The following is a 16,256-nucleotide window of genomic DNA, read 5'->3' as shown; positions in this document are numbered from 1 at the left end:
CAATATTTACAATTGTATTTAGTAGAAAGTCTAACATTCGCGTAAAGACATGAAATCATTATGTAGGCAGGCTCAAAAAACGCCTTATATCCCCGAAGATGCAACCAAATTATCCACTATTCTGCATGTACGGTCCATCCCAAGACAGGACGAACCTAAATAATGCAAGTGCAGTATACGAACTGGTTGATCGACTTGCAGAGAATTGGTCAACTAGTCAACCAACTAGTTGATAGCACCTGATAATATAACTAACACACGTATCGTTTCGTCAATATCTACATTTAAAAACGCTATGAATCTAGTTTGGATTGACTAGTATTTCTCGATGATTCTCCAGAATCGGTTCTGCTACTATCGCTGTCTCTTTTTGGTCCGGCTGCAATGAAAATTAATGCATTAAATATTTTACGGTCAAACTCGAAATGTAAGGGAGAAGTCGACTCAAAAATAATATGCTGCCACGTCCTTTAGGATCCGTTTTGAGAAGGCGTAATAGGTACCTTTTACAAGTATATATAATTATAATTTAATATTGACACAAAAAGTCTTAAAACAAAACAATAAATCTAAATTAACGCTCCGATTACTAAGGCTTCTTCTATGTTTAATCTAAACAGCAATAGTAAATGTAGATTTATCTAATCCAAACAAACATGTAGATGCTTGCTTGGATTAGAAACTTTATTACTCCTTATTATTGGAATCAAAATAACTTACCGAACATTTTTAGCAGTATTTTTTCTATCCCATGTAACGGCGACTCGAATGTTATACACAGCATCATGGCAAGGACGAATGTCAATATTATATGGGAGATCGCCGACGCCGCCTAAAAAAATGCAATTCAGGTTAAATAATCTCTTGACCCAACCCGCACCATACCTTTTGGAATAAATTATTTATAGTCTAATAAGAGATATGTAATTCTTTAGCAAAAACATCAAATAAGATCCAGTACTGATAAACTAATTCGTTCGTATACGAGGTGCAGTCTGAATCATTACCACAGCAATATTTATTTTACCGCCAAGAGGCAGTGTTAATGCACTGTTATGTTCTGATTTGAAGGATTTTGTAGCTAGCGTAACTATTAAACATGAGACCAAACTTAGTAGATCTCATGCCGAGCGTAGTAGAGTGTCACGTACTTTGTAATACACAGTTCTGTATGGTTTTACATTTGTTTATGGGACATCATTCAATTTAAATAAAAAAAAAATTATGGCTGGTCTCAATTTTCTAGCCGTAAAGTCTTGAATACATCTAATATACGGTCTAAACATTATTTCTCGTTCGTGAAATACGTGACTGTATTTTACAAGCAAAAATAAACTTCGTCAAAGACCCTAATTACAGGGAGCTTCCTATTCTACCCGATACAAGATATAGAAAGTTTTCGTTAAGGAAACGGATGCTCTCTAATTAACAAGAAGCGGCTTCCTCTTGGCGCCAAAGAATCAAGTAACGAATACAAAACAAATTTTGTATAGTTTAGGGTTATTACGCAAGTATTTATTCGAATCTTCGTGAAATTAAATAAGACCATACACCTGCCACTAAAAGCATTAAGTGCTTACGGCGCCAAATATATAAATTAAATATAACAAAAAATATCCGATTTCTACTTTTTAGCACTGAGGTTGCCAAGGCCTAATAGCTAGTTCCGCATTCTTTAAAGTAGATCTTAAACATGTTTTCCTTTTCTATTACTATACCATTTTCCTATCACTAGATCTGTGTAACTCGCCTAAATGTTGACTAAAACATTATCTTCTGTAATGAGCTTTTTTTCTGTAATGTAAGCCAACGTCTCTCGGAAGGAGCTTTATTTTATTCTAGAAGGTAACCATACCAAGACCTTAAACCTAGACCATTAACATCGATGGCGTGATGAAATTTTCAAACTTACCACAGTAAAGAATGTGATATGCATCGGATGCCTTAACTGTCCAACGTAGTACAACTCGACAATACCGTTGACCAGATAAGCGCAGAAGGTTAGCCTGGACATCGGAGCTAAGAATTTCCAGGATAACAACTTGCCAAGAATACCTAAAAAATTATTCAGAAATTAGAAAAGTATACTGAATCGGCAAGCGTTGTGTAGCAAGCCTCCAGCTGGTTGGAATGACAATTTACTGAAGGTCATAGGTTTCGACAAGCCAGAGACAATAAAGTGGCGCGTATTAAGCAGACCTCTGTCCAGCCATTTACTGTTATCGGCAGATAATAATGATGACTGAATCCCTGTTTTTAATTCAATGTAAACGTCAATTCCTTTCTACTACATGCGTGAAAGGCATAGTTCGCCAAATCCCATATAGAAGTTAAAGAATTGGGTAAAGAACTTACCACCATTGCCAGTGGCACAGGCGATGATCAACCATCCATTGGCGATGCCCCAGGCGACTTTATGCAGGGAGATGTAAGCGGCTGCTTCAAGACTGCTGTACTGGTACCATTCTTGGTAGAATATGCTGACAGAGAAGGTGGTCACTGCGCCGAGAATGGTGCTGATCGTCCACCCGAAGGACTTCAGCGTAGCAGACAACTGGTAGCTGAAAGTAAAATAAATTATCAAACTTAAGGAATTAGACAGTAGGGAAATTAATGATTGTGTCAGTATCGAAATAGATTCTGATTAAAACTTCGCATTCGATGTCACAGGATGGCGAGGGTCATCATACAATTGCCAGTATTGATAACGGTTATTGATAATATTATATTTTATTCGCATTCTATGTTCGAATGATAATAATTACGTCAAAATCAATTCAAAGATTACAATTTTTTTATCGAAACTAAACCTCAACCAGTGTTGTAATTCTTCTTCTTACTGCATAATTATTATCATTAGAAATGGTAAATATTGAAATTATTAGAAAAAATCTGGATCATCAAAATATTGTTCTGCATAGCAAAACCTAACTAGCTCTTGTTATATGTAAGAAATACATAATGAATACTTACTTTTCTGATTGAATCCGATGTAGCACGTATCCAGTCAACAATCCCAAGAAATAAGTTATCATTTTCATGTGCGTCTTGATGTGCGCTTCTTTTAAAATAAAGAATTAGACACGTGTCTGTGAATTCTCTGTAACAAACGAGAATTAATGAAATACGTCTTTTTCAACCTGACCTCTTTTAACGGTGAAGAAAAATATGGTGAGGAAACTTACTTTTTTACTACAAAAAGTATTTTGAGGGTATGTGAAGTCTACCAATATTCACTACCTCCGCGTTGTGGACTAAGGCCTATACTCTCTCAGTAGTAGAGAAGGCCTGTGCTCACCAGTGGGCAGTATATAATACACGGCTGGTGTTATTATTATTATATTATTAAACTGAATTAATCTAACAAATTTCTTTAGAAAAGAACAACCGCTAGACTATCACATTCAGTTAAATCAATTTCTATAGAATTATGCTACCAAATCATCAGTTACCATTTATTGAAAACAAAAGTGTCTTGCGGTTATGCCCTACTATTATATAAAATTTGATTTTGCTTGCGGCTAAGCCCGTGTTAAATCGTTTTCTAAAATAAACGTACCATTATGCACTTTTTTGAGAAAATTTGTTGATACGTTAATCTAGGACTTGTTCTATATGTCAAATATGCAAATTAGTTCACCAGTTTATGATTTTACTAATTAAAAACTTTCCAATTTTTTTATATTAGTTTAACTTATAAAACAATTATTAAGACGTTATTTTATGTGCAACAATTCAATGTAGTTTTACAATTACAAATATAATTCTATGCAAACTTTAAATGGTATAACATGGAACACCATTCAACCGATTATAATACGCTCCATATTCATGTAATTCCCAAAATTGCTACTAATCAAATACCGCTACATCAAACAGCATAAATGGTTTTCGATTTGTGATCACTTGTGAACTGTTTTGATCATCAACGAGCTTTCAGTTAAATGAAATACGACTGTAATTGAAATGATTTTTAAGATTAACTAGGAAACATTAATAGTTTATGGATAATAATATTATATCAATTAGAAGCCAGTGCTTGTTATCACATTTAGAACACAACTGCCTGGAAAAAATATATTTTTTTATGTCACCCGGGTGTACCCGATGTAGTGGGTAAATTGAGACTTTTTTGTAGTTCTTTAGTCGGTAGCCACCTTTATTTAAGATACGATTTACAAATACACATCATAAAACTCTAAGTTACATTAATCTACGATGCAGTCATGACACTTCTTCGCATATCTAAAGCTCCAAACGCTGTAGATGAATATGGGAGCGACGAAGAACAGCTGCGTATCGACTGATAGATACCAGGATTGGAACATACACTGAAAAAGATGTTTTAATAATATAAGTACATGTGTTACTTAAAATTCTTGATTATAATTAGCCTTTTTGCAAGTGTTGTATCATAAAATGTTAATTCTGGCAAACATTATTTTGACAAACATGTTGCAGTTCATGGTTCACCAAATAATCCAGTGTTAATAAAGAGACTCTATAATTTCATAGACCTGGTTACAAATTTTACTTAATTTATGTTACTTTTTAAGCTAGTTACATTGATCGGTATATTATTGTGTATCTATGCTATATTAATAAACCATACACAAATACCTACAGTAACATAAAAATAAATGCTCCTTTAATTAAAGTTATTAAAAATTTTCGCAACATCTGTTCCAGTTTTGACTTACCATTTTATCAGTGTTCACATAGTTGTTAATGTAAAGAATATTCGTCCACCATGAGGTCATGCAACGCTCCTGTTCGAGCAACAAACGATCTTCCCATAACGGGCCCTCTCCCATCTTGGGAAACCATGTCATGTAGAACAGCATCACCACTAAGTAAGATGGAGTTACCCTAGAAGAAAGATAATATGTTCTTTATTATCACTCATATGCTTCCCCTAAATACGACATACAATAAAAATTAACTTGTCCAGTGAGGAAATCCAAATTGTCAGTAATAAGTGCTCTTTTTAAATTATTTAATTACTTATTTAACCTTGGTAAATCGATTTTTATGTCTTAAAAAAGTCAAATATTTGAATTTTTAATTAATATTTTCGATGGAACTTGTTCTTAGGCCTTTTGATAACTCGTTTAAAAATAAGGAAGAAACATTTAACACGAGTATCATCTTATATCTACAACCAACCTTATTAACTATTCTTGATGTCGAACAGTCGACATATAAAATTACAATATACAATATTTACGTAACATCTACGAATATATCCACGAAATCTACGAAAATACACACGATGTTAGCTCAAATTGTTATGACTTTGCGATTTTTTTTGAAAAAAATATTGTATACAATTTTTTTATTGAAATTGTTAATACATAAGCATAATTCTCAGTATTCCTATATTATTTATAAAATATAAGTAGAAATGACCATCTCACATTTTTAAGCATAGTAGTAAACTTCTCTGTTGTTAACACTCGATAATCTTCGAAAATTTGGATTTGACTTAACATCTCATGCCTTAGGATGGCGAGTACAGTGGAATACCAAACAATACTTTGTAATACAAGGTGTTGAATGGTGTTTTACTGTTTATGAGCGGTCGTTTCGCTTACCATCAGACGTACGGCAAGCGCGTCTCATCATTTAAAGGATTTCATTTAGACAAATTGAATACTAAACAAAATACTTTTTAAAAAAGTGATCCATCAAGGAAATTTAAACATTGCTTAGTACTATCGTATTTTTTTCAGTCTACTCAGACATCGCCATTGCAAACTAAGATAACTAAAGCAACGATGTCCTTAAAACGAGCACAATACTAGACACAATCGCATCACGTTGCCGAGTCTCGGTGGAATTCAACGCTTTAGTTAAAGATAAGTTTGGAACTGTATTATCAATTGCAGTATAGTACAATTCGACTGGTAATGGCGAACAGCGCCCGGAGCAATGGAGTGTTTTGCATCTCTAAATTGTATTTTATATTCTGGATTGATTTTTTTTTATTTCGTAGTTGTTGATGTTTTATATTGTTTATTTTGCTTTTCAGTTGTGACGTCAGCAGATCATGGTAGCTATTTAATGTTAGACTATTCAGCTATATAAGATAAAACCTTTTCTATAATACTACGGTATTTCTTCCAATAACGATGCTTTAATGACCGCAGTCGATATATTGTGTCGTCCTATATCTGAGCAACAAAACAGTCGCATAAAATACAAAAGATTCTTACCTTATATATCTAAAGACTAGAATAGGTATAACATTAAGCCTTCCTCGTCTCTTGTCCAGTTCTAGAAGTAGAAGTCGACTGAACAGGAAAGCGCTGAGCAAAAGGAACGTATCCACCAACAATGCATTGTTCAACATGAATCCATTCACTGGATCCCGAACTAACTGCAATAAAAACAATAGTTTCGTTTTGACTACAGATAACATGTGAAGAATGGAAGATGTATTGTTGTATATTGTAGTTAGTTGTAATGTCAATACTGATTCCATCAATTAGTTTAGAAAAGCATATAAAATTTTTAAACTTACATACATAATTAAATTAACACATCAAGACTATCCTGAACTCATCAAGTATAAATTAATTAAAGGTAAAAGAAGAAGAAGATGTTAAATTAAAAAAAATGTATTTTATATTATAAATGATATATTACCCGATCCCAAGCAGCAGCATCCATTACAGGTCCACTGGCAATAAAAAGACAAGCATGACCGGCCAAGATGAAGATCATGGCCAAAGCCTTGATGCCATTAACACACTCCAGCCCAAGACTCGAATTTTGCTTGGTGGAGATGATCTTCTTTACATTATTAATGACGGAGAAGGAGATGATAAGATCTTTGATAGCAGATTCCTTCTTCTTTCCCATGTAAACGGTGACAATCTCGAACAGTGTGCTTAGGAATAAAATAGCCATGAACACCAGGATCAAAGATCTGTAAAAAAATAATTTTATATTTATTTGGCTATACCTTAATATATTTCACAAATATTCCCAATCGTAAAGTTAGACGAAGTGATCATACTGTATTTTTAACTACAAAATAAAATATTCACAGACGATTTTAACTCCCTAAACAAAATTAAGTCATCCAACACCCGTATATAAAACGGATTAATGCAGAAAACACATGCCGAAGTATGGAAATCTGAGCAAAACTTTCCAATACATTATTCTTTATATTCATGAAGCATATTTAACCATCTTAAACCCACTTTAAACCAAATAAATCTTTTGTAAATCTTGCAAATAAAATGAATTATATTTGCGTGAAAATCTATAAGTTTTTAAGCCATTCATAGTGTAACTATGATTTGAAATTAACTCACCGACAACGTTGTAGGTCGGACTAATATGCATAAAGCAAAGATCTAATTACGTCTTAAGTTAATCAGAGGTTCTAATTGAGACCTCAAATAACTATCCAACACTAAAACTCACATTAAATTAAGTACTTAAGGACTTTAATAATCATAATACCAGCTCTGTATTGTATAATGTCTCACTGCTGGGCACGGCTTTAGACCACGACACAGGCCTAGTGCGGTTTGGCAGACTTCTCATACCCGCAAATTCTTATAGAAAACTTTTTAGGTATGTGAGATTCCTCAAAATGTTTTAACCAAACCCCCTTATTCATAAACGTTTTTTATCTAACGACCGAGTAAGGCTGTGATAACAAGTCTGTTTCTCAGTGCTGACGGCATGGCAGTCTTCGCAGTGCATAGACGTAGGGCCGTTGTGATTGGCTAATATTGAAATACAACAATAATAACCAATCACAACGGCTCTATGTCTATTTCTCGGTGCCGTTGGGCACTGAGAAACAGGCTTGTTATCACAGCTTTACTCCGTCCTTAGATAAAAAACGTTTATGAATAAGGGGGTAAGACTTTAATGACACTTCATTCTCGACTAGCCATGCTGACTTAAAATTCTTATACCAATGCGACAGACGTACAGTTTCTTGCTAATAAATTAATGCTTCATAGGACTATATACTGATAACTTTATTGTCTTTGATACCCTATACAATTTTCCTAAAATATTCCAAATAACTTATCAGAAGTATTAATGAAAAAGAAACATTATCTACCGAATATAACATCAATCATAATACGTCAAAAGTGGCTGAGGAGCTTCTTGGAACAAGTGTGTTTATTCCTGTGTGTATCTTTGCGTATTATAAGAGAAGTTATTTTCAATTAATGGAGTTTTAGTGAAACCCAACAGTCTCACAATATAGTCCTGACTTCTGTTTCTATCCTTCTATCTCCTTATACTAGTATAGAATGAGGTCGAGGAAATATTCCAGAAAATATTTTGCAGAAATATTTGAGTTAATTTTCACGACCAGCGCCAGCACGATATCATCCCCTTTAAAGTGTTAAAAAACTTGCACAAAGTATTTCCCGACCTGAGAATCGAATCCATTCTACAATCATACATTTCTACTGGACCAAGGGAGCGTTTTTAAACTACCCTGTTAATGGTTTTTAATTTCACTATTGTCGGAACCTCCATTAAATGTATAACAAAACGGGCGTTATTGTTAGTAACTGACCTCTTGTACAAATCTCTGACGAAGAACAAGTTTCAAATGTTGGTATAACATTACTGGTTTAGGATGAACCGTGGAGTTTGTAGCTTAGTTACCGAATTCCATTTCTCAGTAATAAAAACAAATAGTTGTTAAAATGGTAGAAACACTCAAAGATTATTCGAGTTAAAACGTACGATATTTATATCTTTAAATGATTATTCTAATTTTAAAATCTCTAGATTACTTAGAACTTAATTAGATGTTTTTAAATAGAGTAACATAAATTTAAAAGCGGTTATAGAAGAGGGTGTATAATTCATTTATAACAAATGTTTCACGTCACCAAATAAAGATAAACAACTTCTATTAAAAAAGAATAATACAGGCTATTAACAAATACATAAATATGTAAATGCAATAACGTATATCTTCAACGAAAATATTAAATAACCATCAAAACAAAATTAGACTGGGATCGTTTATCACAATCTACGAAAATTCACACTCGCAGTAATTACATTCAAAATGTAGCGGATTTTCGTCTCTACGTCACAATGCCCCAGACGATTATACCACCGAAATCCCTTGAAAAATGAAGATATATCATACAGTCGGCCAGCTGGCTCGTGATTTATGCAACGTTTTTAAAGTAGAATAAAAAAACTCCGACGCTTTTTTGTATTATAAACAATGGTCTGTCATCTTTAGAAACTTCTTAATAAAAGATGCGTAAATTATGACCTGGTTTTGTTTAGACAGTATAAATATGATTATGTAGAGATTTTGAGCTGACAATGACCAGGTTCTATGTTTTATATTCGTTTTTGTTAAATAATTTATAAGAGCATAGTAAACTACTACTGCTGGATAACTGTAAAACGCTCTGTATTGAAATGGGGAAAGACAAGTGGCAAACAATTTATGATGAACTAGCTTCTGCTCGAGGCTTCGCTCGCATGAAAGTTATCCCGGAAAAACAGTTTCACGCGGGCGTAGCCCACGCCATAGCTATTGTAAATAATCGTAAAAGAACTTAATTTGCCATCATAGACTTTTTCAAAATTAAAACATATTTAAGTTTGGTGAAAAAGACGGTGAGTAGCGGATGGATGCAGGCTGCTCAAGGCCAGAACGGTTGCCGCTCACTTAGGGGGGCCTACGTTCAGTAATAGACAGCAATAGGCTGATTGATTGATGATGAATACTCTACTTCTTTAGAATTTTTCCAATCGATCAAGTACTAGCGTCAATATAACCAGGAATTTGTAAGTGAACGGTCCTGACCATAAACATCACGAATAGAATTCAGCCAAATAAAGGCTTGTATTTCCCGCACACCTTATCTACTTAAAAGAGCTCATTGCGATGCCTTGGTAGGGTATGATACGGACTCTAGACGGAAGTCGTATGTTTTATCTCATCCCCAAGATACTACAGATTTTTCTAAGTTACATAGTATGAATGGTTCATTAAACACAGGTTTAAAAGTAAACTTCACCATGAAAATCTAGCAGATAGACAATGACTATTTACCTGCACTAAAACAGATTAGTGGACGAAAGCGGTATCAGCCGAACTCAACAAGAAAATCATACATGGGCTGAATATTATTACTAAAGAAATCTAATAGAACAGAACTTTATGACTTACAAAAATCCGACATCCAAATTAGTGATGGACATAGGTCTTCTGGTATAACAGTCTCTTTCGGTGACATCAACTCCAGTGTTCTTCCCAACCGTGTAAGAAAGGACGCTGCTTACAAAGCTCTGGACGGAGTTAGCGTTGCAGCCATTGGGAACGCAAACCGCCCAACGCAACGTCTCACCGCGCCCGGTTCGAACCTGGAATTAATATAATTAGTATTAAGTTAAGGTTGAGGTAAGATTTCTTCGTAACTCGTGCAGTATACGCAGTTTATAAACGACGTATGATCAGACAATATTTTGAATGAAATAATTAGTGATTGGTGTGATTTTTTTTATTTAAGGAGCTTGGTCGTTATTTCACGACTATGTCGCTCTGTACGTCCACTTTTATCCATGCCTACTAAATTTTTATAAAATCAAAATATTTTTTTAATAAACCCTTAGCCTCTTCCGATACTGGAATGGACGAAAAGCTATTTATGCTGCCCACATTAAAGCTCAAAGTATGAGGCCCACTCCGATCACACAAATTGGTGTGATTGGATATGTTCTTTGTTTGTTTATAATAGCTTAAATTTAAATTTAATGACTCATCGTGCAAAGCTTTATGCACGTTGCGCGCACGGAGGAGTGTGAGATTTGGCAAAATTTATGTTTATTTAAAGGTGTGCAAAAAAATAAAATTTATGGATAGTATATATTACGAATATTTCAAATTCGACTCTTCGACGATCACTAGTACTAAAAACATTGTGCTGGTATTCCAAGGAAGGAAGCTGGACAAAACTATCCTTCACATTAAGTCCACCCCATCAATTTGCCATAGAAAAATATGTGAATAAGGAACGAACGAAGAGTACTAACCAAAATTTTAATATTCATGAAGCAAACAGGATTTATATTCAGCACTAAACTGATAGATCTCTATCCAGGAATCGATCCTACGTGACTAGAATTTGATGCCTATCTGGCTATCAACAAAAATTAACCTCCACTAGCAATTTTTATTTAGTGATAAGAATATAACATACATACATAACATCACGCATTTATCCCCGAAGGGCACTTTTCGCCAAGTATGTTCCGTCCCATGATGTGATAGGGGCGAACCTATCGCCATATCGGGCACAAATTCCAGACTCCGGGCTGATACTGAGCAGAAAAACCCAAATATCACTTGGCCCGACCCGGGATTCGAACCCAGAACCTCAGAGCACTATTGTACCGGTCATGCAATACAACTACGCCACCAAGGCAGGCAAGAATATAATATAGTATCATATAATTGATCACGAATACATTATTACTTCACAATTAAATATTTAAAAGTCAGACAAATCAGATCAAACCAGCAACATTTATCTCGATAGTTAATTAATTACAATCGCTCTAGTCTATTAATACTTTTGAGGAAGTTACGACATATTCAAGTATTCAAATTAACATTATTATAACGGTACAAATTCATCATGGGGAACTTGAATGACAAAATTTTTCATTTAAATATTACTCATGTCAAAATTGTTTGATTTTACTAATTTCGTTGGAAATATTAGTAGGCGTTTAAGCAAATTATGACAATTCGCAAGATATAACACCTTTTCAACCACAATTGCGGAAGCGTCCCGTCGTCTGTAGTCGAAAATAAATATTTGTATTGGGAAAAACAACCACAGAAAGCGACAATCGGCAACCGACATCAGCGATGAGTACTGACATGGAATTATTAATTCACCACATTATCTCACGTAGCTCGGGCAAGTTCAAAAAGCCCAGAATAGATATGTCGTTTACATTTTAATGACTCATAGGAATCTCTAGACCCGTGCCACCTTTGTATGATTATGATGACCATTGACATAGCTACGGATTTTCTCTAAGGGCGGGAGCTATAGGTAAGAGCCAAAAAATTATGTAAGACCTGCGCCTCATAAGGGCTTTAGAAGCGCAAGGGTCTTTCTAAGGTAGATATAGACGTTTCTAGTGTGTACACTGAAATAGCTGTGTGAGTGGTAATAACACAAACAACGCGCCTGATAAACGTCTACACCCGTCGGTAACAACTACACCCAAAATTTTGGATTACAATCCATTTTGTGGTAACTGGTACCGCTTTGCGTTTATCACCACGAAAGTAATTTAAGTCTTACCATGCCTAGTTATTGGACGAACTTACTAAGTTTTCCTAGGCTATATATTATAGGCTATGTGCCAGCGGCAACACAAGCCGATGGTATGAACCCTGCTTGAAAAAATCAATTGTCTGATCCGCAAACATGAGAATATTGAGACACCAAAAGTTGTTCGTTGTTTTGGGATATCAACTAAAATTGAATTTTTATATATGCTCAAACTAATTAAAGAAACAGGTAACACGAACTATAATTTCTTGAACTTGAAATTTAAGCCGAATAAAATGCGGAGGTTACTTTTATACATGCGTTGAATGAGTCCTGTCATAAAACTGAAAGGATTTGTAGGTTTGATTTAAGAATTATCTGTACCTAGACTATTGAGGTCACAAAGGATATATTATCTATATATCTTTTACCCAAAAATAGCTCTTATTTGCAAAACTCATTTCAACTTTTAGTTGACTACCCACACAAAAGATTTAGAGGCGACGTGCAAAGTAATAAACATCTAAAAACATTCTTTAAAAGAAATAATGCAAAAACACCAAAATAGAAAAAGTACGTACGAGACAGATAAAAAGCGTATGATGTCGACAAAACAATGATAATTAGCATAATTTGTAGACTGCCCAAGGACATGAATATACACAAAAAATACCACATTTTTAGTGGATTGTCGGTTGCTTTAATGGTGAAGGAAAACATAGTGTGGCAACCTGCATACCTGAGAAATTCTCCATAAAGAATTTCGAGGGATATGTGAAGAAATTTTTTAACCCGCATTAGTTCAACGTGGTGGATAAGGCCCTTTCAGTACTAGAGGAGGCTCGTACATAGTAATAGGACATTATTTTATAGGACTGGTATTGTTATATTTATATATTCACATTTTGATCAATATACAGTAATAATAAAGATAGATGTGTGTTCTATCCCATGATTGATAGAGGACGGGTCTATTGCTATATATCGAGTATAAATTCCAAGCTCAGCGCTGATACTGAGCAGAAAAACCCAATATCATGTTCCCCGAGCCCAGATTCGAATCTGGGACCTCACAGCGGTGGTGGTACCACGCAAGCCATACCACTACGCTACTAAGAAGTTAGTAGAACGCGATCTTTTGCCAATATTAAGTATTAAAACGTCTTGAAACTAATCATCGTTCTACCACTTTATTGCTTACGTTAAATGGTTTAAAGTAAAAAATAAATTATCAAATTGCTGGTAAATTATAATATTAATGGCAGTGATCATTTTGGTCTTTACCAATTGAAAAACATGTCATACATAAACATATTTAAAAAGGTCCTAAAATCAAATGATCAAATTCCTAAAATTGATACTTCATAATACCTAACTTGATTAAATTAGCAAATCGAAATTTTGAACGTGTGACGTAAACGCAAGTTCAAAGTACGTATCTCCTATTAACAACTCATTAGCACTTAAAACAAAATATATCTTCAGATACTGCTAATACAGTATTAAATACAAATATAAATGTCCACAAAAATCATATTTAGTTACTTTAAGTATTATCGCCTCGTGATGATGCGGATGAGTTGCATTATATACTCCGCAATGTAACACCATAGAGAAATGTGACATGTGTAAGTAAGTGTTAGATTTCATAAAAGTCAGGCCATCTCCATAAATACAAAGTACTGTGGTACTTTGTACAGAAAATTATGAAGTTTAGAATCTATTTCCCCAAAACCCAATGAGTGTGCACTAACGTGTTCCGATAAGACGGACATTGCGGTTTTCAGAAGGATCATCCAATATTTTAGAGACGTCATTATTTATTTAAATCCATAGAATTATTGCGAACAATCTCCATGCATCGAACTCAATTGAACCTGTAAGGTCTCTTATCTCTATTTTCTGTTTTATTACGGGGACGAATTTATAACTCTCCGGTCAAAAAAAAACTAATCAAAATCGTAAAATAAATGTTTTGAGTCCAAGACCTAAAATCAGGATCGATAGCAATACTCTAGACCGATCAAACGACGCCTCAATGCAGTCCCAAAGAAACAATAGCATCCATTCACTTGGAAGCTTACCAATATACAGACGACAAACATGACATTGTCGATTTACGTAACACTGCTTATAAGGCGCGGTAACCGCTTACACTATGCGGACGTTACGTGTGGAAATTGGCACCTAATTGACGAAGCCTTACATATTTATTTCAATACAATTCATAGAAATTTGGTAAATGAAAATTTTCGTGTCGTTGATTGCATTTTGAGTCTTTAGAATTGATGTGAAGAAATGTATTTAAACTAACTTTTAATGGCAACCTGGAACTGTGAATTGTAATAGTTTTCAAAATATTAATACTAGTTAATCAATCTATCTAATTATACTAAAGTTCTATAAACAAGTATACTATCTGTCAATATTAAAAATATCTCGTTCCACATCCACTATATAATCAAATATCCAAAATTTGTAATTTCTTAATGTTTACTTACCCATGTTTGATTCGAATAAGAATCCAAATAAATTTTACAATTTAATAAGCTTATGCGTTGGATTACAAACAGAATAATCACTAAACTAACACAACAAAGCTAAACACCCATATATAACTAAACAAAGCGTTTGAGCAAACCACCAACTCATGAGAAAGGAAGTAAAGACAACCGATTCAATTAGCATGGAACTTCGACTCGGCCATAATGCAGGGCATCGATCTCCTGAACTTTGTTCGGTACACGTGTTTGTTAAGATGGGGAAGTTTGAATTGCCTTTACATAATGCGCGAAGTAAATTGCATGGGGGCGAAAGTCGTAAATTGGCTCAACGGGATCAATTACAAAGTTACAAATCTGTTTGTATACATGGCTATTTACATACATTTCACCAACGTTTGTACTGCGTTACGTGGTTTTGTTAATAAACGAATCGAAATAACCATTCTAATATTGTGTTTGTGTGTGTACACTTGTGTATTACCTATCGAAGGTACCTTGATTTGTGTTTTATCTTTTAAGCTTATAAGAATAGAAAACAAAAACAAAATTTGCAATATTCATTTGGTTAGTCATATCGTAGTAACTAATGGGCGGGGATTGCAAGCGCTGTAGAAGTATTTCGCCGTGTAAAGAATAAAAGAAAACAATAATATGCTGTCTGCCAATCTTCACTAATCGAAGAGGCAATACAATAAGATTTGTATATCCTGGTGTATGAAAAGTAAATAGATATTTCTTTGTTATAACGGTCCAGAATACTACAAAGTTCCCTTTAATTTCCAACACTCATTATTAATAGGTATATGTATTTACCTTCTTCTCCTCTTCATGTTGCCAGTTGATAGTCGCAAGGCAGTACTGTCCCTCGATGGTGACTCCATTATCCCCAGGGTCTTGAATAGCGATGCATTCGTCGAAATTACCAAGATGGTACGAGGAGCCAAATAGAAGACCTTGTGGGGACTTGGCTGACGCATCGAACACTGAAAAGAAAATATTAGCTATTAATGACGCACTAGCTGATTCAACGTATAGTATAGCTAACTAAAAGAGTCGTAAAATGCTTTCGATTTTGGTAAGTTAACGTCAGAGATCGTCTTTGATGTAATAGCAGCGGACTTGGCCGTAAAATCGGTGACGTCATATGTCTCACCACTAATTCAATCAAAATATGTATAGGTTTTTGATTTTGTAACAGTTGTTAATACATTACATTACACCCGTGAGTGGCCATGGTTGGCATTTAAGCTTGATATGGCAACATTATCACATAGATTGTAAATAAATGCGGCAAATTGTAGTACTACTTCTGGGAGACATACTATGAATAGTTAACTGATTAATAGTTATAAAAGTCGAAAAACTTATCAAAGGAGATTTAATGTTCCATTTCCATATTACCTTTCACAAACGTTTACGTGAGTTTAAAGGAAGCATCCGATCC

The 16,256-nt window shown here is 34.4% G+C and overlaps 1 protein-coding gene across 1 annotated transcript; it reads right to left on the bottom strand.

The window, feature by feature from the left end:
* Positions 1-7: 7 nt before the first annotated feature.
* On the bottom strand, positions 8-15,795 carry LOC119190203 (nose resistant to fluoxetine protein 6-like; the record flags this gene model as incomplete). The annotated part of the gene is given in 11 exon segments (XM_037441523.1): positions 8-379; positions 721-832; positions 1,913-2,055; positions 2,356-2,561; positions 2,974-3,068; positions 4,218-4,331; positions 4,701-4,869; positions 6,216-6,379; positions 6,649-6,931; positions 10,190-10,383; positions 15,626-15,795. Coding segments are annotated over 11 exon segments (1,736 nt in total), but the record flags the coding sequence as incomplete, so codon positions are not given.
* Between the last annotated feature and the right edge of the window lie 461 nt (positions 15,796-16,256).

The sequence above is a fragment of the Manduca sexta genome, chromosome 22 (assembly GCF_014839805.1).
Source record: "Manduca sexta isolate Smith_Timp_Sample1 chromosome 22, JHU_Msex_v1.0, whole genome shotgun sequence".
NCBI classification, from domain to species: Eukaryota; Metazoa; Arthropoda; class Insecta; order Lepidoptera; family Sphingidae; genus Manduca; species Manduca sexta.
This window is presented reverse-complemented; position numbering and strand designations above follow the sequence as displayed.